The sequence below is a fragment of the Apus apus genome, chromosome 18, assembly GCF_020740795.1.
Source record: "Apus apus isolate bApuApu2 chromosome 18, bApuApu2.pri.cur, whole genome shotgun sequence".
Taxonomy (NCBI): Eukaryota; Metazoa; Chordata; class Aves; order Apodiformes; family Apodidae; genus Apus; species Apus apus.
This window is the reverse complement of record NC_067299.1, coordinates 6,646,107-6,669,787: the sequence shown is the minus strand read 5'-3', so window position 1 is coordinate 6,669,787 and position 23,681 is coordinate 6,646,107. Positions and strand designations below refer to the sequence as shown.

The 23,681-nt window shown below is 55.4% G+C and overlaps 3 protein-coding genes across 5 annotated transcripts in view; 2 read left to right on the top strand and 1 right to left on the bottom strand.

The window, feature by feature from the left end:
* The first annotated feature begins 78 nt into the window (after positions 1-78).
* Positions 79-10,718, top strand: STYXL1 (serine/threonine/tyrosine interacting like 1). Of its 2 annotated transcripts, XM_051635943.1 has the most exons (9): positions 79-181; positions 1,434-1,495; positions 2,357-2,480; positions 2,810-2,866; positions 4,236-4,381; positions 5,162-5,307; positions 6,303-6,394; positions 8,320-8,429; positions 10,474-10,718. In XM_051635943.1, the coding sequence occupies exons 1-9, from the start codon at positions 79-81 to the stop codon at positions 10,603-10,605; spliced, it is 972 nt and encodes a 323-aa protein (XP_051491903.1). In that variant the 3' UTR covers positions 10,606-10,718. The 2 variants fall into 2 exon arrangements, with proteins under 2 accessions (XP_051491903.1, XP_051491904.1); XM_051635944.1 differs by lacking the exons at positions 8,320-8,429; positions 10,474-10,718 and adding an exon at positions 6,479-7,277.
* Positions 10,719-12,214: 1,496 nt separating this feature from the next.
* TMEM120A (transmembrane protein 120A) lies at positions 12,215-20,362 on the top strand. Its single transcript, XM_051636109.1, has 12 exons — positions 12,215-12,368; positions 14,500-14,618; positions 15,116-15,232; positions 15,688-15,747; positions 16,450-16,545; positions 16,826-16,915; positions 17,306-17,371; positions 17,673-17,734; positions 17,939-18,031; positions 18,722-18,786; positions 19,389-19,457; positions 19,546-20,362. Exons 1-12 carry the CDS (start codon positions 12,294-12,296, stop codon positions 19,657-19,659), a joined length of 1,026 nt encoding a protein of 341 aa, XP_051492069.1. The 5' UTR covers positions 12,215-12,293; the 3' UTR covers positions 19,660-20,362.
* Positions 20,363-20,840: 478 nt separating this feature from the next.
* The window catches only part of LOC127392334 (NADPH--cytochrome P450 reductase), a 30,000-nt gene continuing 27,159 nt past the window's right edge, over positions 20,841-23,681 (bottom strand). For both annotated transcript variants that reach the window (XM_051636103.1, XM_051636104.1), the window contains exons 14-17: positions 23,215-23,482; positions 22,644-22,789; positions 22,293-22,378; positions 20,841-21,935 (exon numbers count right to left, since the gene is read on the bottom strand). In XM_051636103.1, the coding sequence (XP_051492063.1) occupies positions 21,791-21,935; positions 22,293-22,378; positions 22,644-22,789; positions 23,215-23,482 (645 nt within the window). In that variant the 3' untranslated portion in view covers positions 20,841-21,790. The remainder of the gene's footprint in view (positions 21,936-22,292; positions 22,379-22,643; positions 22,790-23,214; positions 23,483-23,681) is intronic.

The following is a 23,681-nucleotide window of genomic DNA, read 5'->3' as shown; positions in this document are numbered from 1 at the left end:
CGGCAACGCGGCCTAGACGGGCTGTCGCGACAGGCGGCGACGATCGGCCGGTAGGGGGGTGGGGGTGGGTGGGGAGTGATGGCGGGGATGGCGCTCTGCGACCCCCACTGCCTCTTCAACATCCTGCAGCAGCAGCGGCGGCTCCCCCGGGTGGCGGAGCCCGGGTACCTGTGCCTGCTGGGTGAGCCCGCGCGGCGCGGCCCGGCCCGGCCTCGGAGGGGGGTGTGGGGACACAACTTCGTGGAACTCGCAGCTGGGGAGTTTCTTGGCCAAGAAGGTCGCCAGCATCCTGGTTTGTGTGTCCGGCAGGAGCAGGGCAGGGATCGTGTCCCCCCCCCCACGCCGTGCTCGGCACTGATGAGGCCGCACCTCGAAATCCTGGGGTCAGTTCTGGGCTCCTCATGATGAGAAGGACATGGAGGGGCTGGAGCGTGTCCAGGGAAGGGCAACGGGGCTGGGGAAGGGGCTGGAGCACAAGTGTGAGGAGCAGCTGAGGGAGCTGGGGGTGTCCAGCCTGGAGACAAGGAGGTGAGGGGAGACCTGCTGGCTCTGCAGCTGCCTGAGGGGAGGTTGGAGCCAGGGGGGTTGGTCTCCTCTTCCAAGGAACAAGTGATAGAACCAGAGGAAAGGGGCTCAAGTTGCACCAGGGAAGGTCGAGATTGGATATTAGGAACAATTTCTTCATGAAAAGGGTTGTCAGGCCCTGGCCCAGGCTGCCCAGGGCAGGGGGGAGTCCCCATCCCTGGAGGGGTTTCCAAGCCCTGGAGATGGTGCTGAGGGACATGGGGCAGTGGTGGCCTTGGCAGGGCTGGGTGAACGTTGGACTGGATGATCTGAAAGGTCTTTTCCTTTCCTTTTCCTTCTTCCATCCCACTTCAGGTGCCATGCACCAGTACGGCTCCAGCTTCCATCATGTCCAGCTCTCCCTGCTCTGACCAGTCCCGAGGACACACACTCTGCACAGTGACAAAACCTGCAAAAAAAAAAAGGGGGGCCAGATATTGTGATATTGTGATATTGTTACATGTTTTGCCAAGGGATCAGCCCATTGGGCAGTGAGGTTGGGGTCTCCCAGGCACCCTTCTCCCCATCTCTGGGGCAGCATGGGGGACAGAGGGGCTGAACACTGGGATGTCAGAGCAGGCCCAGCAAGGTGGGGACAGGTGACACCAGAGCAGAACATGGTGCTGGCACTGCAAGCACTGCCACACCACTCCTAGGCCAGGACTGGAGCTGCTGGCATCCCTTGTTGTTACAGAGACATCAGCATTCATTACATCCACATCAGAAAGATCCCTGTTTCCAAGAAACCAAATCTCCTCCTCTGGTTGATGTCAGTGCCTTGATTCCCAAGGATAGAGAGTCGTGAACAGGAATTCTGCCTGCAAAGCAGCAGCTCAGCCAGTTGTTCTGTCTTGGTTGTTGTTTTTCAGATGCCCGTACTCGGCGTGAGTACGATGAGAGCCACATTGTCACAGCACGGAGGATTGAGCAGGTCAGGGGGGTTCCCCTTTGTCTGAACCAGCCCTGGATTCAGCACTCAGCAGGGAGACAAACTTGGGAGCCTTTAAACTTAAAACTGGAGAAACAGAAGGCTCTGGGGAGACCTTGGAGCACCTTTCAGTGCCTGAAGGGGCTCCAGGAAAGTTGGGGAGGGACTTTTTACCAGGGGGTGTAGTGATGGGATGAGGGGGAATGGCTTAAAACTGGCAGAGGGGAGATTTAGGTTGGACATCAGGAGGAAATTCTTTAGTGTGAGGGTGGGGAGAGCCTGGCCCAGGTTGCCCAGGGAAGCTGTGGCTGCCCCATCCCTGGCAGTGTTGAAGGGCAGGTTGGATGGGGCTTGGAGCAACCTGGGCTGGTGGGAGGTGTCCCTGCCCATGCAGGGGTTGGATCTAGATGATCTTGAAGGTCCCTCCCAACCCAACCCATTCCATGATTCTATGAAAACCCATGGGAATTGTCCCAGCCCCTCCCCATGCCCCTTCCCGCCATCTTCCATTGCTGCCACTGGGGGTTGGACGGTGTATTCTGTCCCAAAGCAAGCAAGAGTGGCTTCAGTAGCCCAAAGGATTGGCACATAGGAGCTGTGTATCAGGAAAAGATTGCACAAGAAAGAATCTCCTGTGGCCTTGTCTCTCAGAGGACAGTGTTGACACCCTCACCTCTGGTTCGTGAAGCAATCGGGCGCAGTTTGCGTCATTCCTCAGCTCCAGCCGGGTCTTTCAAGTACAGATCCAGCCCCAAACCTGCCCCGTAGCTTTACACTAGTAACTTGCAAGCTGCCAGTGGTGTTGATGTCACAGGGAAAGCGTGGAGCTGTGCTCCTGACAGAATTCCTCTCTGATTTTGGTAGAGTCCTACGGGGCAGTATCTGGTCCCGGATTCCGAGGAGCTGGGGTACGTCAGGTACTGCGTGGTGTATGATGGTGAGACCAGCTCTTTGGATTGCTGTGACAGTGAGGAAGAGGAAGAACAAGGTACCTGTGACCCATGGCAGTCCAGACCTCACTGGAGAACAGATATTCTTCCCATTCCTTGTTTAATTTTATGAGCTTATTGGAAGAGATGCAAATGTACCCGGTTCTGTTTGAAAAGATAACATCTCTGCTAAGCCTCTGGGGTTTCACTGTGTTGTATATGTTCTTAGGCTTCAAAAACCCAGGTTTGGTTTCAAAGATTGCTGGCATCTCTGGTTTCCTATCTGTGGAGTGATCCTACTGAAGTTCCTTGTTGCATGTGAGGAATGGATCCTTCTTTTCTTTCCACATTTCACTGAGGTTTGGCTCATTCCATGGTTGCTTTTCAGGGAGCAGCGTTGCTTCAGAGACTGAAAACACTGACTCAGGGTCTGTGTGTTCACAGAGTGAGTACTTCCTTCTCTGAGGGTTACAAAAGGCTTCCACATTGTCATATTTGAAAAGACTACACTTCAGTGGGGGTGGTGATTTGATAGGAGTTCACTGAGAAATGTGAAGAGCTGAAAACTTCTCCATGTCTTTGTTCAGTCCTCCTTGAACCATGGAGCTGTTTAGCTTTCACACATCCTCTGGCAAGGAGTTCTGCTCTGTGCAGAACCACCTCTGTGTGTTTGTTTGCTCCTGTTGGCTTTATAAAGGCTGCTAGAGATTTAGCAAAGATTTACATCATGCCTGAGAGGGTGAGGGGAAGGAATAAAGCACGTTCATAAAGGCTCAGGGGTGAGATCTTAGCAAGGGAAGATGTGAGGAACTGGGAGAGAGTTTGTTGTGCTGACTTGTTTCTAAAGCAGACAAAGCTGGAGGCAGGCAGGATGGATCCCTTGGGAGAAGGAGGGTGAGCAGCCATCTCACATGATGTACTTCACTAAGGGGAGTGTGTGAAACACTTGAGGGAAATTTATTCAAGCTAGCTCCCTCTTTGCCTCAAGCAGACCAAAGAACAGGCCTCCATAGAATGGTTAGATTTAAAATAATAATACTTCCCTATTAAGGGAACTTATTACAAGTATTTCCCAAAGGATAATGGACAGGGGAAAAAAAACACAACAACAGCCAAAACAAAAACAGCTTTATCTAGACCTCCAGAAGAAATGAGGAGAGGAATAAAAAATCAGGACAAGAGGTGAAAAGTAGCATTCCCTGTTACTGACCTGCAGCAGCAGTTAAAGAATTTAAGTCTGGCTTTCAAGAAGGCCACAGAGATGCTCAGAGGGCAGGAGCAGCTCTGCTCTAGAGACAGGCTGAGAGAGTTGGGGTGTTCAGCCTGGAGAATAGAAGGCTCCAGGGAGACCTTAGAGCACCTTCCAGGGCCTGAAGGGGCTCCAGGAAAGCTGGGGAGGGGCTTGGGACAAGGGCAGGGAGGGAGAGGACAAGGGAAATGGATGAAAACTGGAAGAGGGGAGATTGAGGTGAGACACGAGGAGGAAATTCTTCACTGTGAGGGTGGTGAGAGCCTGGCCCAGGTTGCCCAGGGAAGCTGTGGCTGCCCCATCCCTGGCAGTGTTGAAGGGCAGGTTGGATGGGGCTTGGAGCAACCTGGGCTGGTGGGAGGTGTCCCTGCCCATGCAGGGGGGTTGGATCTGGATGATCTTGAAGATCCCTTCCAACCCAAACCATTCTATGATTCTATGATGAGGCTTTCTGCAGCCCATGAGGTGAAATGAAGGGTTTGCTGTCAGTGTGGGTGGGCAGCTGTAGCCCCAGTGCTGGTGAGGGACTCTCACCCTGCCTGGCAAATCCTTCTGGTCCCGTTAGATGCTGAGGAAGGAACCGCGGTGCGACACGCCCGGAGCTTGGAGCAGTTCACCCGCCATCCCGTGCTCATCCTGAGGGGAGGATACAGGCTTTTCTCAGCTTGCTATCTTTTTCTGAGGACTCAGAAGATCCTGTGGATGCCTCAGGTGAGGTGACACTAATTAGCATTCGTGTTCAGCTGAGGCTGGCTAATGAATTCAAGTGAAATGGGGGTGCAGACCTGGCATCGGGGTCATTTCAAACCAAGGAATTAAATGCAATTTGAGTTGCTGGGCTTGCCTTGAGCCTCACCACTCATTCTTTTACAGCCACACTTGGCCTCCTTTATCCTTCTGTTGTGTGAAAGGAAGCTCATGAAAACAAAGGGGGAAGGTTTCTCTGGTAACCCCAAAACTGGCCTACTGGAGAGTGCAGATAACTGAGCAAACAGAAGCAAATGATGAAAAGAGGCAGGTCCCTCTCTGGCACGTGGCTCTCTGGGATGTGACACAGTTCATGTTTTCAGGCAGAAGTACAGTCCCTGTCTAGCACGAAGCACGTGCTGCTAACCTGTGGGATGCTACAGTGCAGGGGAGAAAATCAGTTCATTTTGTGCTTCTCTTGTGAAGGGCAGCAAACTGCTGGACTCCCCACCCCGATCCAGCTGGACACAGAGCACCTCCTTGCCTCTCTGTTTAAGCAGTTTCCTCTGTTGCTTGAAGTGGCCAGGCTGCTGCTTTCTTCTGCATTAGCCTGGTATCTGGGAGGGGTGCAGAGGCAGTGCCAGCTACTTGGGTATTTTTATTCTCTGCCCTCACACTGCAGGCACCAGAAGCAGCTGTGGGCTCATGTTGTGCCCCTCCAGGACACCTGCAGTTCTGCAGGGGACAGATGATTTCATGCAGCTCTGCACTCTCTAAACTGAGCCTATGGTTTCTCTCTGGCAGGAACTAGACAACTTCAAGCTATACCCTGTAGAAATACTGCCTGCAAGGTTATATATGGGCAACTTCAAGCAGGCATGTGACCAACAAATTCAGAAAGATTTGAAGATCAAAGCCCTAGTCAACATCTCTGAACAGCCTGCCACACTGTAAGTTACATAGTTCAAGGTGTCCCCTCACCAGTGTCTGTGCCTGGGGGACAAGTGAGGTGGCACAGCACCAGAGCCCTGAGCTTCTAGGGAAACTTCTCTTGTTGGCTGCAGATTCCAGTGCTATTTCATGCTCATTCTTCTGACTCTACCCCCAAGTTAGCCCAGCAGCAATGCAGCCCTCAGCCATGACGTGGGTTGGGTGTGAAGAGGACTGGGGGTCCTTGGCATTTGAAGTCTAACACAAAGCACCATCCTTCAGGAGGAACCTACATCTCTGAAGAGCTTTCAGAGTAAAATCTTACAAACACATCAGTGTCAGAGCTGAATCACCAATGTTTCACACAGTTGGGCTTCCTTCCTTACCTCTGTCTATCCATGACCATTCAGCTCAGCCTATAGGCCATGCTGGAAATGCCATTTCACAGTTACAAATCCAGTGGCATTTCTCAAGGTGGTGGCCAAAACAAAATAACAAATCCAGTGACCTACCTCAGACATTTCTCATGCCCTTGGCTCCAGAGGTAGATATTCAAAGGTCTCTACACCATGGGTCATCTTCCCATGCCCTCTGCATGATGTGCTTTCACATTTCAGAAATTCCTCACCAACCTTTTGCTCCATTAGCTCTCTGAGCTTGTGGAAGGAGGAGGAAGCTGTCACAGGAAACCTGATGAAGTGACCTGGGGAGTTGTGTTCACACTGTGCAGCTTTCAGTTCATCTGTTTTCATTTCCCTCTCAGATGAAGGAAGCTGCAGTTAAGACATCATTGCTGATACCACACGGAGTGGAAAATCAGTCATCAAACTGGTTCTGTATTACAAGCACCTCAGTGTCTTACCATAACAAATCCCTTATCACAATGTTAATGATGATGATGATGATAAAAAACTCACAGGTGGAACAGCAAACACAATTACCAACTTGCCTCCAACAGACATTTTTTTTTAAGCTGCTGCTCTGGTCCATGTCATGCTGTGTCCTCTTTTTCCAGGTTTACAGAAGGCAAAAATCTCCATATACCTGTTCCAGATTCACTCGAAGCAGATCTTTTTTCTTCCTTGCCCACCATTTGTCATTTCATTGGTGAGTTGTTCCTGATCTGGAATTCCTGAGATCTTGGTCACTTTGGGATATGAGATGGGAGTGACTGCAATTGACTCCCAACAGGAGGCTCAGACAAGAGGGTCGTAATCTTCCCAGATCAGCATTCCCAAGGCAGCCCACACCCTCATGGATCCCAGAGCTGCCTCATCAGCCATCCCAATGGCCAGAGGAGATGTGACAGGGCATCTGCCTCCAGTGATCCTGCCTCACTCTCTGCCAATAATGAGCTTTCCACTAGATCTAAGAAGGCTTTGCTGTAGGGTGTCTACCAAGGCTTGGAAGATTCCCTCTTATTCCTTTGTTCTGAAATACAACCCTTGGAGTCTTACAAGCCCAAATCTTCAACCACCAGAGCTTTATTTGAACAAGAGTGTGACACACATTGGAGAATTTTCTACAAGATGCTGCTAATCTTTATGATTCACAGTGCAGACCCCCCTGGAGAGCTGAGGGAGACTTTCAGGTTGGACAGCATTAACCTGCCTTCAGCTGATGACATCAGAGAGGGCAAGAAAAACCATTCTCTCCAGCTCAGTCCTGGAGCAGCACAGCTCCTGCAGCTCCATCCTGGGATGGTGTCCAACCCTGTTGTTACCTTTGATCCCACCAATGAAGCAACACCTGCTGCAGACCAAGGCCCTGCTGAGCTGGGTGCTGCACAGACCCAGAAGCAAAAGACCACCCTGTCCCCACAGAGCTCATCATCCAAGCACAAAATAAGAAATGACAACTTGGACACAAACAAGGAAACAATATTTGGGGGTATAATATAAACCCAGACATCGAAATCCATTCACTTTCCTCTTGCCCCAGGTATTTTCCCACTTGTATTTCAGAAGAAAGTATCTTTCTCACCTCAGTTTGTGGAAGTTTCCAAAACAGACTGTAAGGAAGTTTTCCAAAACAGCTTATTAGCTGCAGCTCTTGTGGAAGTGCATCCTGTTTACTTGATAGTCTATTTACTGGACAGTCTAGTGAATGCTGGACTAAAGCTCAGAGGAGTGTGGATGTCCTCCTGCCAGTGGGTGTTGGAGTGAGGCCATTTCTTCTCAGGTCTGAGAACAGAACAATTATCTCATAGCAAAAATAAGTCAGAAAACTCTGGTTTAGAGCTTGGAGAAGAGAACACCAAACCTCACAACCTCTTGAGAGCAGTAAAAGAGGCTTTGCCCTATGAATTCTGAAGTTGCTGGTAGTCCAAAAACCTGTCATGCTGTCTGCTTGGGAGAGGGAGGGAAAGAATTCAAGGGTTATTAATAAAATATGCAGCCTTTCAGGCTTAGCAGAGTTGATGAGTGAGTGACAGCATCCTACTGAAGCCAGGTGGGCTTGGCTTTTGTAGGAAATGAGTTTGCTGATCTTAGCAATTGTCACTGCAAAGTATCCATCATAAAAAGGTCATAAAAATCAGTGCCCTGGCTGGCACGTACATGCTTCCTGCTGGTGATCCCCACAGAGGGGTCAGGGATTTGGAGTTTAAGTCCTCTCCAGTTGGAGAGCTGATTCCTCCCACTTCAGTGGGGTTCATCAGAAATGCCAATGCCTTGAAACCTTCCCAGGAGGAGCTGGAGCGGCTGATGTGATGCTGACCACAGCTGACTGGCTGTGGTTGGCCATTTCTCCTCAGTTATCTGCTGTGAAGGTGACACTGATCTGTAAGGAAACCCTGGCTGGTCATTGTCATTAGGTTCTGGTCTTCAAAGCCACGTTTGAAGTGGGTTTTTAAGCAAGGCCAGTTACAGAGACAGGAGCTGGCAGTGCCCACCTGCTGCCGTCGGGGCTCATGAGGGCTCCTGTCACCCGGGCTGCTTGCCTGGCAGCTGTCCCTGAGTGACAGCTTGCTTGTACAACTGGAAACTTGATTTCCCACATCACTAATTGGTGATTGGCATTCCTTTCCTCAGATGCTCAGCTGGCTCACGGAGCAGTGCTGGTGTTCTCCAGCCTGGGGATAAGCCGGAGCAGCACCGTGATCATGGCCTATCTGATGCATTCCTGCTGTTTCTCCCTCCAGGTACATCCCTGTCGTGTTTCCTACAGATACTGGCTGGGTCTACAGTTTATTTCTGTTTCTGAAGCTTCATTACTGTAGTCATGGCATAGCTTTCATGCAGACTCTCCACCTGATGATGTATCAGATCACATTCTATGAGGTTGTATCTTCTTTATACCATTAAGGAGGTGGTTTAGGGGGGATTGTGGATCTGTGAGTCCTCCCCCTAGCACCTGTGATACTCCTGTATTTCCCACCTTCACTGCAGGGCTATAAAAATAAGGCAGTGGCTGCAGAGCTCAGTGGTTTCTGCTCTCCTGGATCTGAGAAGGAGAGTAACTGGAGTTAATCCCATCCCTTACTACTCCGGGGAAATTCAGAACCCAGTGCTTGCAGGGCTCTGATTTACTGAGCTCAGCAGCACTGGCTTCTTCCAAAATCCTATTTTATTTCTCCAGAAGCAATCCCCTCCCACAGAGAGAGAAATCTGGAATGGGATAGTACTAGCCCAGGAGGGATGTACAGGTTAGATGGCCAGTACCTGCTGATCCATAGCTCTGAATAAAGTCATTAATGATGGCTAAGAATGCCCTGGCTCTGCAGCCTCTTCCCAGGTGCCAGATGTTGTTCCCTTCCATGCAGCTCTCGGGCATCATGCACTGAAGTTCCCACAAGCACTGAAAGGCATCTCCTTAAAGTCTTGCCCTTGTTTGAAAGTGTTTATTCCTTTGGGACCTTTAAAGGACTGAGGCAAGCTTCACTGAAGCTGGGCCTCTATCAAATAATGGAATTGAGTGTGTGCAAACATTTGCAACACGAGAGGAAATCTCTTTCCCTTGCTGTGTGCCAAAGGGGGGGGGTTTGGGCTGAGTGAGCCAACAGGGCTGCAGACACAACGTGGTGTCTGCTGCTAAAGCTGCCTGTGATTGCTCCTGCACCCTGACAACCTATCCCTTCCACACTAGGTTCCTGGAGGTGTGTGCAGTAGCAATGCAAAAGTCAAAGGCTGATGCTTGCAGGTTCTCTTCCATGGGTATCAGCATTTTAATGAGTGCCCAAAAAAACAAGAAGAAGAAGAAAAGGTTGATGGGCAGTGGTGTACTGCTTGCCCACTGCTGGCTGAGCAAAGCTTTCCCAGGGGATTAGCCTGGCAGACAAGCTTGCTTCTTGCAGAGAAAAGCAGTGCAACAGACTCCCATGTGTGCCCCAATCTGGGCACAGACCTTTGAAAGCTTGGGAAGACAGGAATATTGCAAAGGGAAGGCAGATTTGGGATGTCTGGCCCCTTAATCTGTCAGTAATGGGTATGTGAGTAGAGGTACCTGCATTCAGGGGAACTAGAGGTGTCCACACCATGGGCCCAGAGGAGGAAATACTGGAAGATTGGCCTGGGAGCCTGCAGAATCACTGAGATTAGAAAAACAAACCTAACCTTTGGTCTCATCACCCTTACGCAACCCTCCGGGTGCAGAGGGAGGTCTGTTCTGACAGCAGGAAGATGGGCACTGCTGGGTAAACCCAAGGATGCACCTGGACTAAAGCAGAGTCAAGCTGGTGGGTCTGCCCTGTGTGCAGCAGAGCTCCTAGCTGGTTACATGGAGCTAATGAGTCATGAAGATGCTTGTCATTAATGCAGTGGGATAACTGGAGTGTGGAAGCTGCTCTGCCACATCAGACCAGGCACGATAACCTTTGCTGCTTACCTGTGAACAGCTGATACTTCACTGCTCTGCTTATCATCCATGGAAGAAGCAGCATTTTAGGGTGAAAATCCAGGCCTGCGTTGCTCCATCAGTGCCAAAGAACACCAGATCCCTCCCAGGCAGTGAAAGCAGCCAGGGCTGTCCTCGTACCCAGGAAAGCAGAGTACAAGGGTGACAGGCTTCTCTGAAGTGCACATCTGCACCTGCTTTGGTAGCCAAAGACTTACCTGCAGGTTCTTGCTGTCCAACAGGGAGCAAACACAGAGCTGTGTCATCTACAAGTGTAGCTGCTTTGTGTAGACACCTGAGATTCATTTCCTGTTCAAATTCCCACCTCTTCTTGGCTTTCCCTCTGTTCACAGAGAGCTTGGAACTACCTTCTGAAATCCAAAACAAACATGAGACCACACAGGGGCTTTGTGAAACAGCTCTCAGACTGGGAGACCCGAATCTATGGGACCACAATGACAGACATCTCTGAACCACGTTACTGACAGGTAGCAAAGAGACCTCCCAGCAGGAAAAGGTGCTTCCCACTCTGTACCACCCTGTCTGTGGAAAGCCATTGTACTCTGTTTGAAACAAGACCTTAATATCATGGAAAGGCTTTAATCTTTAGCTCCAAATTATTTGGGGTCAAGTTTTGGACCCATTTGGGGAACTCACCTATGGTGGAGCAGGTGGCAGTTTGGGGGTGGCAAGTCCTGCAGGATGTGACCCATGATGTGGCTCCTAAGTGGATCAGAGCCACATGATGAAGCCACCCTCCTTACCCCAGGTATGGGGAAGTCATTAGGGTTATCTCTGATGAGCTTTGTCAATCCATAGCCCAGGATGGTGAAGTTAGACTCTAACTACAGTCACATCCAGCCCAGAGAGAGGTGACAATAGAGTTTGCCTGTTTCAAAAGTCCTCTGCTCTGTGTGTGTACCTCTCAGAATCCTGCAGACATGGACACAGCCTCTCACAAACCCACTGGTTGGCATCTCCAGCCAGACCACACTTCCCACTTGCCACCTTCTCATACAACACCCCAACCTCTTGGCATGGCTGGTAATTTTGAAGCATCAGTCCTGGTATGTGGAAACTAATCTTAGCCCTGTCCTCTCTCATCACACCAAACCCTTCCCCAGCTCCACTACCTTTCGCTGGCCACGCTCCAGCCCCTCAATGTTCTTCTTGTCATGAGAGACCCAAAACTGACCCCCAGGATTTGAGGTGGCCCCTCACCAGTGCTGAGCACAGGGGGATGATCCCTGCCTTGGTCCTGCTGGCCACACCACTGCTGATACAAGCCAGGATGCTGCTGGTCACACTCCAGCTCATACTCAGCCCCTGTTGACCAACACCCCCAGGGCCTTTCCCACCAGGCACTTTCCAATCACTCATCCCCAAGCCTGGAGCATTGCCTGGGGTTGTTGTGATCCAGGTGCAGGACCTGACACTGAGCCTTGTTGAAACTCACACAACTGCCCATGGCATCTTGATCCAACCTGTCCCAGTCCCTCTATGTAACTTCCCACCCTTGGGAAGATCACAGAACCATATCACAGACTGGTTTGGGTTGGAAAGGACCTTAAAGATCACCTAGTCCCAACCCCCTTGCATGGGCAGGGACACCTCCCACCAGCTCAGGCTGCTCCAAGCCCCATCCAACCTGCCCTTCAACACTGCCAGGGATGGGGCAGCCACAGCTTCCATGGGCAAGCTGTTCCAGGGTCTCACCCCCCTCACAGTGAAGAATTTCCCCCTCATGTCTCACTTCAATCTCCCCTCTTCCAGTTTTAATCCATTCCCCCTCATCCCATCCCTCCCTGCCCTTGTCCCAAGCCCCTCCCCAGCTTTCCTGGAGCCCCTCCAGGCACTGGAAGCTGCTCTAAGCTCTCCCTGGAGCCTTCTCCTCTCCAAGCTCAACACCCCAACTCTCCCACCCTGTCTCCAGCGCGGAGCTGCTCCAACCGGGAGCCACCGGCGACTCCGAGCTGCAGAGACCCGGGGAGCACCTCTAGCCTCGCTTTTCCCCCCCCCCCCCCCCCCCGCCCAACCCCCGTTCCGTACTCCAGGCTGCCATTTCACCCGGCTGCCCGCCCCGCCGGGGCGTGCCCGGAAGCGGCGGGGCCGGGCGGTCGCTGCCGCTCGCCCCGGGCCGGCTCCTCCGGCTCCTCCGGCCGCCATCGCCGCCATGGCCCGCGGCCCCTCGCCCGCCGAGAGCCTGCGGGAGTGGGAGGAGCTGCAGGACGGATACCAGCGCATCCAGGTACCGCTGCTCCCCGTTCCCCTCGGGACGACGACGGGACTTCTTCTCCCCCTCCCCCCCCCAATATACCTCGGGGTTTTTAGCCCCCACCTCAACCGGGGCCGAGCGCGGGGGCAGCGGAGCCGCCGCGGGGAGATGCTGAGGCTGTGCCGGGCGGTTGGGCACCGGGCAGCCCGGGGCAGGGGGCAGCGGGGGCCCCGGGAGGTCCCTGCCGCCCCGTCCCTCTGAGCCAGCCCTCGGGCGCGACTCAGAAACCAGCCCTTGTGGCTCCTTGTGGCTCCGGGGAGGTACCTGGGCACCCCGAGGAGCCTCGCCCCGGGACAGGGGTTTGTGGCCAGAGTCGCGGCTCCCGGGGCCGCAGCCACGGCCGGGGCGCGGAGTCGCGACACGTCGGGGTTTGCAGGGGCTGGGAGCGGTTCCCTGGCCACCGCGCCCAGGTGCTGTTTCACGCTCCTTATCGCTCAGTCTCAGCCCTATCTCGGCGACCCCCCGGCCAGCGGGGCCGGGAAGCTGCTCACGGTACAGCCGGACAGTCCCGCTGGGCACCCTCCCTGCGCTGCCTTCACCCAGCGCCGGGAAGGTGACTGGTATCAGAGGCGTTTCCACCTGCTCCGTGTAATCCGCAGGGCGCTGGCTGCCGGGGAAGGAGGGGGCAGGGTTCAGCTGAGCCAGGGGTCACCCAAGGGAAAGGCTGGGCAGCCAGCTCCTGCCACCCCTCAGCTCCAGCAGCTGCATCTGCACCCCTTCCCTTTCTCCATCCTTCCCCTCCGGGAGCGGGGCCAAGCAGATGTTGTTGCGGTCACGGCCCAGCTGTGCCCAGATCTGGGGCAAGGGAGGCTTTGAGAAACCTCCTCTTGCTCCATCAGGGTGGTGTGGATGTCCTGGGTCACCCGCTCTGAACCCTTTGTGCTGCTGACCCTTTCCTTTGGACACCTTCTCCTGGGAGGACTCCTGATCTAGGCTGTCTCCGAGCGCGCTGCTCGGATGCTGGCGCTGCTGCAGGAGCTGTCCCAAATGCTGCTTGCTCCTGGTTGACTCTGGAGCAGAAGTAGGTGATTCCAGAGCTTGATGGTCAAGCAGGGAATGTCATGAGAGTTCAGGGACATAGATCAGTGCTACAGGAGCTGGGGTTTTCTGAGATCCATTCCTGTCCTGCTGCTGCTTGTCACTGGAGGGAGAACAAGTTTGTTTCCCTCCTCTGCATCTCAGTTTCACCTTTCTCCTTTGGGAACAGCTCCGAGATCTGCTGATAAAGTGCTAGATAAGAGCTACAGTGGCTAAAATGCATGTGCATCAAGGTCTAGTCCAAGGGTTGTTGTGAGCAGCATTTAACTCCTGGTGGAGGTGGCATTCAGGCTGCCCCTGGCCAAGGTGAGGCTGTTTTCCAGCTGCCCTGGACGAGGAACATGGATCCAGCCACCCTCTCTCCTCTCCTTTCTAAAAATAGCAGGTGAACAGCACCCGGCCCTGCCCAGGTGCGGTTGGGTTACGAGGAGCTGGGCAGTTGGCCACAGCCCTGCTGCAAGTCCATGCCCTTGGTCTGGCTGGTTGATGGGCTCCCTCCAGCTTCCCCGGAGGTGCTCGGGATGGAGCCCCAGAGCCACAAGTCAGGGCAGCAGCAGCTGCTGCAGGAACCCCCTGGCAGAGAGAAACACTCCTCCCATCCCAGCAGCCACAGGATCGCTGTGGCCCTGGGTCCCAGGAGTGTTTTATCCCAGAGTCTTTCCATCCTTGTGCTGCAGTAAATGGTTTCCCAACCCTGGGAGCATCCCTGGAGCAAGACCATGTTTCCAGCTAGACTTCCACAGCCCACAGTGGGAGCAGGGGTGGACACAGGCCATGTGCCAGGTCAGGACCAGGCTGTGCCATGTGGATGTAGCAGCAGCTGTAGATAACTTCTTGGCATTGGGGATGGACACCCCCAGAGGCTGCAGGGCTGGCTGCAGGCTGTCCCCAAACACCCCTGGCCTTCTGCCTATGCTTCCCCACCACCTCTTGTCTTACCCAGCTGCTGTGCAGGTGAAGTTCAAGGCAGTTTTTAAGAGATGCATCAACAGCTGCTCCCGCAGAGAGCTCGAGGACAGGGACAGCTGGGCAGGTGGCTTAACACATGCCGGTCTCTCCTTCCCAGGATAATCACAAGCTGTACAAGCAGAAACTCGAGGAGCTGACCAAGCTCCAGGATGGGATCTCCAGCTCCATCTCACGGCAGAAGAAGCGGCTGAAGGAGCTTTCATTGTCCCTCAAAAAGTAAGCTGGTGCCCTGTGGTGGCACAGGGAGGTGAGAGGGGGGCTTTGATGGGGCTTTGAACCCATCTCACAGCCCTGTCTCCAGTACAAACATCAGTGCAGCCTCACAGTGCTGTGGATGTCTAGACTCACCCAGGCAGATCCTCCTCAGCTTCCCTTTCCTCTGCTCTGGCTTGTGCCTTGTTTGCAGTTCAGAGCCTGCAGGAGCTTTGCAGGTAACTTGAACTGTTCTCCTCCTGCACAAAGTTCTCGTCATCCTTCCTTGAGGGTGAGAAGACTCATTTGGCCTCACCTTGCTCTCATTCCTGCTTCCTTTTCTCGAGCAACATCCCAGCCTGACAGAGTAGCTTGTCCTGCACAGTCGTGGACTTGCCTCTGGTCCACCTTCCCTGTCCTTGGGGTGTCCTTGTCCCAGACAGTCACGCACCAAGTGCTGGCACGTGCTGAGTGTGTGACGGAGGCTAATCCTGACACCAGCACCTCTGTTTCCTCCCCAGATGCAAAGCCCACGTGAGTCCCGAGCAGGAGGAATCCATCCAGGAGATCCAGAACCTAATAAAAGAGAGGCAGAACATTTTCTTCGAGATGGAGGCCTATCTGCCAAAGAAGAATGGGTAAGAGGTGCCTCCTCTCTGGCTGAAACACTGGGTCCTCCCTCCATGTCCCAGCAGCTGCAAGGCACAGACCTGCTGTCCCCCTGCTCCTGGTGGTTTCACAGCTGTGCTGCCCTGCTCGGGCTCCCTAAGGGACACCTGGGCAGGAGCCAGGCTGAGCCTCTGCCTGCTTGTGGCCTTCACCCACCCTTGAACAGTGGCCACGTGCCAGAGGAGCCCCAGAAAACCCCCGGGTGCCCACAGGAAGGGGGGTGTGCTTGGCCACCGTCCCCCTGCCCTTGGGAGATGCCAGAGGGTTTGTGCCAGTCCCAGCGCCTGGCAGCTCTGAGTGGAGAACAGCTGGGACCTTGTTCCTGGCCCCACGGCCTGGTGGTGGCACCAGAGGGGATGGCTGTGCCTGCCTGGTGGCCAGCCCGGGGCAGGTGCCCATCTTCACACCTCTGCTCTCTCCACAGGTTGTACCTGAGCCTGGTGCTGGGGAACGTGAACGTGACGCTGCTCAGCAAGCAGGCCAAGTAAGGACCCCCAGCTCTGCCTGGCTTGGGACCCCCTTGTCACCAAGAGACACCTCCAGGCTTAGTGGCCACACATGCAGACACGGGGCTGGCCTGGCCCACCCAGTGCCCATTCCTGTTCTGGGCTGTCCCTTCCTTCCTTTCCCAGAGTCAGCCAAGTCTTCAACCCCCCATTACGCTTCTGCCACCGGCCTGGGCTGTTTGCTCTGACAAGCTCAATAGGATCCTCCACTGAAGCTGTGTCCAGGTTTCCCTCCTTTAGGGACTTCCAGGAGACAGACCTGTGCAACCACTTGGCGAGCCCCTTCCTCTTCCCTTGGGAAAACACCAGCAGCCAGCTTTGGCCCACCAGTGTCACTCTGTGCTGGGATGCCCATCCTCGAGGTCCCCAGCCTGTGCCTCCCGTAGTTCCCCAGGCCTCCCCTTGGAGAGCTGCACAGACTCCAATCTGCCCAGTGTCCCCAGAGCCCTCTGGGCCACCCTCCAGGTTGGCGTGGTTGGGGGGGGCGGAACTTGAAGGTGTCTCACCTGTGTGAAGGCAGCCTGGTGTGCTCTTCTCTCCGAAATATCCAGGGATTAGGTTTTTTCTGAGCATGTCCTGTAGGTTCCAAATGGACCATCACATTTGTCCAGCCAGGTGGGATGGGGGGACAGAGACTCAGCAGCCACCTGGCTCTGAGCAGTCCTTGTGCTTCCCTGCAGGTTTGCATATAAAGATGAGTATGAGAAGTTCAAGCTCTACCTCACCATCATCTTACTCATTGTCTCCTTCTCCTGTCGGTTCCTCCTCAACTCCAGGTGAGTCTGGCCTGGATGCCAGGCAGAGGACTCCTCCCAATGCCCCTGTGATCTCTACCACCCTGAAAGGTCCAGAGCTGAACAGCAGATTCTGATGAATGATCTGACCACTGCCGTGGAGGGGGGATGTTTTTTGTGGCTGCTGTGGCCACAGGGGATGGTGGAGAAGCAGGTCTCCCTGCCCACAGGGTGGGGGGTCAACCTGCAGCCATGGCCTGTGCCCCGACCCTGTGCATGGTACCTCTGCTGCCACCTTTACACCTGCTTTCTTTGGCCCCAGGGTGACAGATGCTGTCTTTAACTTCCTCCTGGTGTGGTACTACTGCACCCTCACCATCCGGGAGAGCATCTTGATCAACAACGGATCCAAGTGAGTCCCTTGGGCTTGGGGAGGTGGGAGTGCAGCCAGTTGGTCCATCTCTGCCAGGCCAGGGAGCTGGGACCCAGCACACAGCTCCCTCCTACTCACCCTACAGGGTGTGTAGCAAGCCCTGGAATGAGCTGTAGGAGCAGGGCAGGGGGAACTCCCTGTGTAGGGGTGGTGTGGGAGGGAGGGTGGAGCAGCCATCGGAAGGGCCCTGGCCCCTGGACTGGAGATGCTGGGTCCTGCTCCATGCACAACCATTTCACAACCAGCCCTGCTCCTCACCTTCCTCCAGGAGCTGGAGGGTGGCTGGTGCTGGCTCTGCTGTCCTGGTACCTGTTTGGGTGTTGATTCATGCTTGAGACTTGATGGCCCTTCTCTGTGTCTGCCTTCCAGAATCAAAGGCTGGTGGGTTTTCCATCACTACGTCTCCACCTTCCTCTCAGGGGTTATGCTGACATGGTAAGTCTATGACCCCTCTCATCTCATGGGGGGGTTAGGGCTGTGGCCAGATCAGGTGATGGGGCCTTCACTGCCCTGACCCATGGCTGCATCCTGCTCTGTGGATGTTGTGGTCCAACAGTCACCTACACATGTTCCTCACCAGGCCCAAGCAGCCACCTGGGCTGTCAGGAGGTGTAACATGGTGCTTCAGCTGGGGTGTCCCTCTGGTTTGGTGGGAGCTGGGGGGCTGTGGGACAGGCAGGGCTGGCTGCATCTCCTCTTCACCCTGTGCCCCTCAGCCAGCACCATCTCTCCACAGGCCAGATGGGCTCATGTACCAGATGTTCAGGAACCAGTTCCTCTCCTTCTCCATGTACCAGAGTAAGTGCTGCCGCATCTGCTGGAGCCACCACTGCCCTCGGGTGCCGAGCATCCTGCCTCTGTGACACCTGGGGACCTGGCTGGAGCTGCTGGTGGCTCCTCGGGTTTTTCCCTCAGCCCCAAGAGCATCTGCATGTGCAGAGTCGTGGCAGAGCTGGGCTGGTGCCCAGGCTCCTGCTGACCAGGTCCATGCTGTCCCCACAGGCTTCGTGCAGTTCCTCCAGTACTACTACCAGAGCGGGTGCTTGTACCGGCTGCGGGCGCTGGGCGAGAGGCACAACATGGACCTGACTGTGGGTAAGCAGGACCTTCCCTTTACTGGGTGTCCCAGTCCAAACTGGACCTGCTGTTGCCACAGAGCCCGTGGCTGCTAGGACCACCAGCCTGGCTCAGCTAACTGGGAGCTGTGGTTTCTGTTAGAGGTGACAGGTATTTTTGTTTCGAGGTCAGTTTGTGGTTTATCAGTGGCGGAAAAAAGCTACAAATGAAGCCAAAGCTCTCAGAGAAGCATCTCCTGGGAGGCAGCAGCACCCCACAGGCTGGATATCCCTCTCCTCCTGCTTTCCTTGGGGTGCCAGCCCAGGCTTGGCTCCTCTGGGATGCGAGGTGGCAGCAGATGTTGCTCCAGGCATCCAAGTTTTCCCCCCCACAAAGCTGAAAACCCCTCCCTCCAACACCCCACGTACCTGCGAGCTGCCACCTCCCCAGCCCTGGTGACACTGAGTGCTCAGGCTGAGGGACTGCTTCTGTGGGTCAGGACAGCTCCACCACAGCAGCTTCCTCCAGAAGCCCACGGTTGGGTTAGCACTAGGAATTCCTGCTGCAGTCCTCCCTGTGACCACAAGTCCCACAGTGAGGCTGCACTCTCCTGGCAGGACCTCAGCCAGGCACCCAGTGGCCACTGAACCTCCCTGCCTGTCACCCCAGGAGCTGGTCCCCCACCATAGCACGTTCTCAGGTTCCCATGCAAACCTTCCTCCTTTGCAGAGGGCTTCCAGTCCTGGATGTGGAGAGGCCTCACGTTCCTGCTTCCCTTCCTCTTCTTTGGACAGGTGAGTGTGCACAGATCCTTGGGAGGATCCACGAGAGGCCAGAGCCTGAGGTGGGAGTGGGTTGTGCTGTTTTCCCAGCCTTGCTGGGCAGCCTGGACATCACACAGATCCCCACAGGCTGCTGCAGCTGTGTCATATGGATGCCAGGGCAGGGAAATGCTGTTAACAAATGCTTTTTCTTTCCCTCCAAAGCACCCACCACCTCCATGACTCAGCTAGTGAGATAGGGAGGACGTGGGGGTAGATGTGCTGAGTGTTCAGGGGATGTGCAAAATACAGCCCAGGGGCTGAGAACCTTCCCAAAACCTTCCAGGCTTCAGCTTTTGAGCTGCTGCAGCAGTTCCAGGTTTTCCTTGGCCAGATCAGTCAAAAGCAGAAGGCTGGTCTGAGGCCTCCTCCTGGCTGTTGGGCTCCAGAAGGTGGCAAGGAAGGGGAAGATGTCCCTGCTGTGGTCCTCTGGCACCAAGTGTGGACGGGGTCTTTGCTGCCTGCTGGGGCAGGCTGACCTCATGTGAGGTCTGCCTGGAGTTTGTGCCCAGAGGGCATGGCATGGGGTCAAGCCTTGGATAGCAGGAACTCCCCTCAATCTCTTCTCTCCACAGTTCTGGCAGCTCTACAATGCTGTCACCCTCTTCCGCATGATCCAGCACCCGGAATGCAAGGAGTGGCAGGTAGGGGGGCTCCCAGGCAGCTGCCCTGGGGAGGGGGCTGCACCAGGCAGGTCCCTCCTGCTGACTCACATCTCTGTGGCTCCCACAGGTCCTCATGTGTGGGATCCCCTTCTTCATCCTCTTCCTGGGGAACTTCTTCACCACTCTCCGTGTCGTCCACCAGAAGTTTCAGAACAAGAACCAAGACACAAAGCAGAATTGAAGGGGAGCAGTGTGGGGGCCAGGACTGTTTCTCCCCACCAGCTCCATCTCCCATTCCCCTCTCCTCGATGCCGTCCGGATGCTGGTGTCTCACCCCATTCCTTGGAATCCTGGGTGTGGGACAGAGCTTGAGGCCTGCTCACCAACAGACAGGGTCTTCCCTGCAGTGCCAGAACCATGCTGGAGTCACTCACCTGCAGGCAGGAGCACCCTGCATCCTTTCCTGGCTGCCTTCCTCCTCCAGGAGAGCCTGGGTGCTGCCCTTCCTTCTCTTTGCCCTGGAGACACCAGGATGGTTCCCGAGCTCTGCCAGCACTCCCCATCCCACTGCAGGCAGGGAGCAGCCTGGGGTTCCCAGCTTGCATCAACTCCCTCAGGACAGGGCAGTGCCCAGGGCTCGTGCTGCCTCTCAGGCCCAGCTCCTGGGGTGCTCAAGGCTCTCCCCAGGGCACCCCTGGGTGCTGAAGGCAGAGGTAAACAGGGTCTCACATCACCCTGGCTGGAGGCAATTGCTGTCCTAGCAGCCCCGTTGCCTTCCAAGGCAGCTGGAGGACACACCCACAATGGGTTCCTTCAAGCTGTGGCCCTGCAGGGGCGGGAACAGCCTGAGCCTGCCCCAGGTGTCACCCTGGAGCTGTGCAAGCAGCACCCTGGCCTGGCACCTCTGGATGCACACGCACAAATAAAGGGAAGGTGCTGCCTCAGGTTGCTGGGTGGTCTCAGAACAGCTGGCATGCTCTGTGGTCCTAACCTGGCTGGTAGTGGTTGGTCCATGGTGTGTCAGGGGGGGTGGGAATTAAAAACACCTCCAGCTGCCCCCACAGCATCCCAGGTCTCCCTCCCATGGTCCCCCCTGGCCTGCCCAGCCCTGTGCCCTGGCTGCCTGAAGCCAGGCCCAGCAGGACTGTGTGTCCCAGAGACCTGGGGAAGAGAAGCCCTGTACCAACCACCAGGAACTTGAGAAGTGTTGGGAATTGCCACAGCACTGCCAGGACAGCTTCAGTCCAGAGCCACCCCCCCTGCTGTCACCCTCTGCACCCCAGGGTGGGGGCTGCCCCCAGCTCAGCCTAAACCCTGAGCTGCCACCTGCTCCCAGGTTTCCTCCCAGTTTGCAGCCATTGCTCCTCCTTCCTCCCTCTTCCCAAGTGGAGGCTGGGCAGGAACCAAACTACAGAAACAGTATTTTTATTCCAAGGGCAAATGTATTTAAATAATTTACAGTCATTGGACAGCCTCAAAGGTTGTTGGGTTTTTTTGTTGTTTTGGTTTTTTGTGTTTGTTTTTTTTTTTTTTCTCCATAATTAAATCACAAAGATGTTAAAATAAAAACAGTATTCAAAAAACAATGACCGTACACAGCGTGAGGGAGGGGCTGGGCACAGGGGGGCTGCTGGTTGCAGGACCCAGGGGGGTCAGCTGGACCCCCAAGGACTGAGACCCTCCCCCCCAAGAGCAGGTCTCTAGATTCCAGAGGGGAGAGGAGCCACCCCCTCCCCACTGTGTGCTGGAGCAAAGGTGGGGAGCAGGGACAAGGAGTGGGGTGTCTGAGGGCTCTGGTGCCACGGGGCAGCTCCGTGTCCTGGGCTCCTGCCAGCCCCACATCCCTAGAGATGGCCAAACGGGACAGGAAGGGGATGAGGGCAGATGGCTGCCCCACGTCGTGCCCTCACACCAAACTCTTAGGGGGTTCCTCAGCCCTCTGCCACCCCCACTGTGCCCAGCCCAGGCAGGCAGGGCTGCTCTCCAGGCCCAGGGAATAAGGCAACACCTTGACCCCAGAGCTCCCCCCAGCACTGTCCATCCCTCCTGCCCCACGTCAGCTGTGTCCCTGACCTCAAGGCAAACACTAGTGCCATGAGGTGCTCCCTGGCGTGCTGGGGGCACCACAGCTCCTGGACAACAGCCTGAGCTACCCCCCTGCCCCTCTCAACCCCTTCCACCCCTGCAGGGCACACAGCCTGCCCCCTGGGGGGGGTGCTGTGGCCCAGGAGGGGTTGGGAGTGACACTGGGGTAGCTGTGGGCTGGGGACGATGCTGTCACCCCCAGCAGCAGTGGGTGAGCAGGCACTTTCCACCTCCCAGGGGTTCACCCCTGGGGCCTCATCTTCTCCCCAGCCCCACCAGCCCCACTCTTAGCTCCAGACATCCAAAGAGTACCGGCCCTTGGTCATCAGTTTCTTTACATAGTCCACAGCCTGGGGCTGGCTCATGTTCCCAAACTCGGACACGATCTCGTAGAAGGTGTTCTGCACATCCCGGGCCATGTTGCGGGCATCACTGGGAACAAGGGGAGTGTCAGTGGGGTGGGGACACAGAGCCAGAGCCCCGGTCACCTCTACACACGGACAGTTTGCTCACCCCAGCCTACAGCATCATAGAATTGTTTAGGTTGGAAGACCTTCAAGATCATCAAGTCCAACCATTAACCCCACTCTACCAAACCCACTGCTTAACAACCCTTTCTGTGGAGAAATTTTTCCTAATATCCAGCCTAAACCATCCACCTGATCTCCCTGGAACAAGGACAGTGTGACCCTCCCAGGGCTTGTAACACACCAGTGAGTAAACTGAGTCACTTGTTTCCCTGAGAACAGGAATGTTTTCCTGAAGTCCCTTCACTGCCACCACACTTACCCACAGACGTAGATATGAGCATTCCCCTCATTAATCAGCTTCCAGATGTTCTCCTTGTTCTTCTTCAGCAAGTGCTGAACGTAAACCTGGCAGGAAGAAAGGTGGGAGTGAGTAGGGAAGGGCAGAGCCACACAACACAGGCTGTGGTGAGGGAGAGTAACCCAAGCCCATGCTCATGGCTGCAGGAGACAGCAGAGAAGCTGGGTGCTCCTGTGACCTCCATGGGCCTTCCCTAGAAGCAGAGCTCCAGGCTGGGGGTCTCCAGCCCTCGGGGCCTTTTCTTCCACTGCTGCGGTGGCCGAGAGGGATGCTGGGCAGCAGGAGCAGGCAGCTGGGGAGCTGGAACATTACCTTCTCAGCCTGGTCCCTGGAGAAGGCCACGTTGAGCTGGGTGAGGACCCCCTCTTGGTGGAAGCGGGCCAGCTCCTCGCGGTACAGGTAGTCCTCCTGCTCCCGGCGGCAGCCGTAGTAAAGCACCGTCTCGCCCACCTCTTTGCCTGCAGAGTCCCACAGCACCCATCAGCTGGCTCCCTGCAGCCCCCCAGCCCCCTCCCCTCCTCCTGCCAGCCCAGGGGGGCTGAGCTGTGTCACTGCTGCTGTTTAGAAGAAGCTTGAGACTCTCATCCCCAAGAGTAGCCAGAAACGAGTCTAAGCGATCTGACTGTGGTTATTTGGAGACCGTGGCAGAGGTCAGAGCTGGCTCGGGTCCATCCACCCCCCCAAAACACCCTCTGTGGCCAGGAGGGGAGGACAAAGCATCTTCATGTTGGATGAAAACACTCAGCTGCTGTTCACCCTGCTCCCCTGCTTTACACTGGGCACGTCAGCAATGTGAGGAGCACAAGCTGCCCTTTGGAGGCAGCCATGCAGAGCCCCATCCTGCAGCAGCTCAGCACCCCAGGGAAGCCCCCCGGGCTCTCACCTTGCTGCTTCAGCCAGGCCCTCTCCTGGATGAAGCCCATGAAGGGGGCTATTCCAGTTCCTGGCCCGATCATGATGACGGGGGTGCTGGGCTTGAAGGGCAGGCGGAACTGCGACTTCCTGACGTACATGGGCACCATGGAGCTGCTCCCATTCTCATGAGGCACCTTGCTCTTCAGCCAGTTGGTGGCCACCCCTTTGTTCAGGCGTCCCGTCTTGGTCTCATACTCCACCGCCACGGCACAGATGTGGATGGCGTGGGGGTGAACCTGCAGGGAAGGGATGTCAGGGCCAGGCAGAGAGGGAGCCCCAGCAACCCCTTGTGCTCAGAGATGGGGAGAAGTTTAACCTAATGTTCATGTTGGGACAGCTACTCCTCCCCTGGCAGATCAAGTCTCCCAGCATGTCCCACATGGGACTTCTGTCTTGTGCCCAACTTCTCACAGGACCACTGAGCTTCCCTTGGTG

What these genes read in the sequence shown, in the direction of transcription:
- STYXL1 (XM_051635943.1), top strand. Translation starts at nt 79, where the DNA reads ATGGCGGGGATGGCGCTCTGCGACCCCCACTGCCTCTTCAACATCCTG. An exon ending in CAGCACGGAGGATTGAGCAG is followed by an intron (nt 1,496 to 2,356) that starts GTCAGGGGGGTT and finishes TGATTTTGGTAG; the next exon opens with AGTCCTACGGGGCAGTATCT. An exon ending in AGGGTCTGTGTGTTCACAGA is followed by an intron (nt 2,867 to 4,235) that starts GTGAGTACTTCC and finishes TGGTCCCGTTAG; the next exon opens with ATGCTGAGGAAGGAACCGCG.
- TMEM120A (XM_051636109.1), top strand. Translation starts at nt 12,294, where the DNA reads ATGGCCCGCGGCCCCTCGCCCGCCGAGAGCCTGCGGGAGTGGGAGGAG. An exon ending in CTTTCATTGTCCCTCAAAAA is followed by an intron (nt 14,619 to 15,115) that starts GTAAGCTGGTGC and finishes TTTCCTCCCCAG; the next exon opens with ATGCAAAGCCCACGTGAGTC. An exon ending in TTGATCAACAACGGATCCAA is followed by an intron (nt 16,916 to 17,305) that starts GTGAGTCCCTTG and finishes TCTGCCTTCCAG; the next exon opens with AATCAAAGGCTGGTGGGTTT.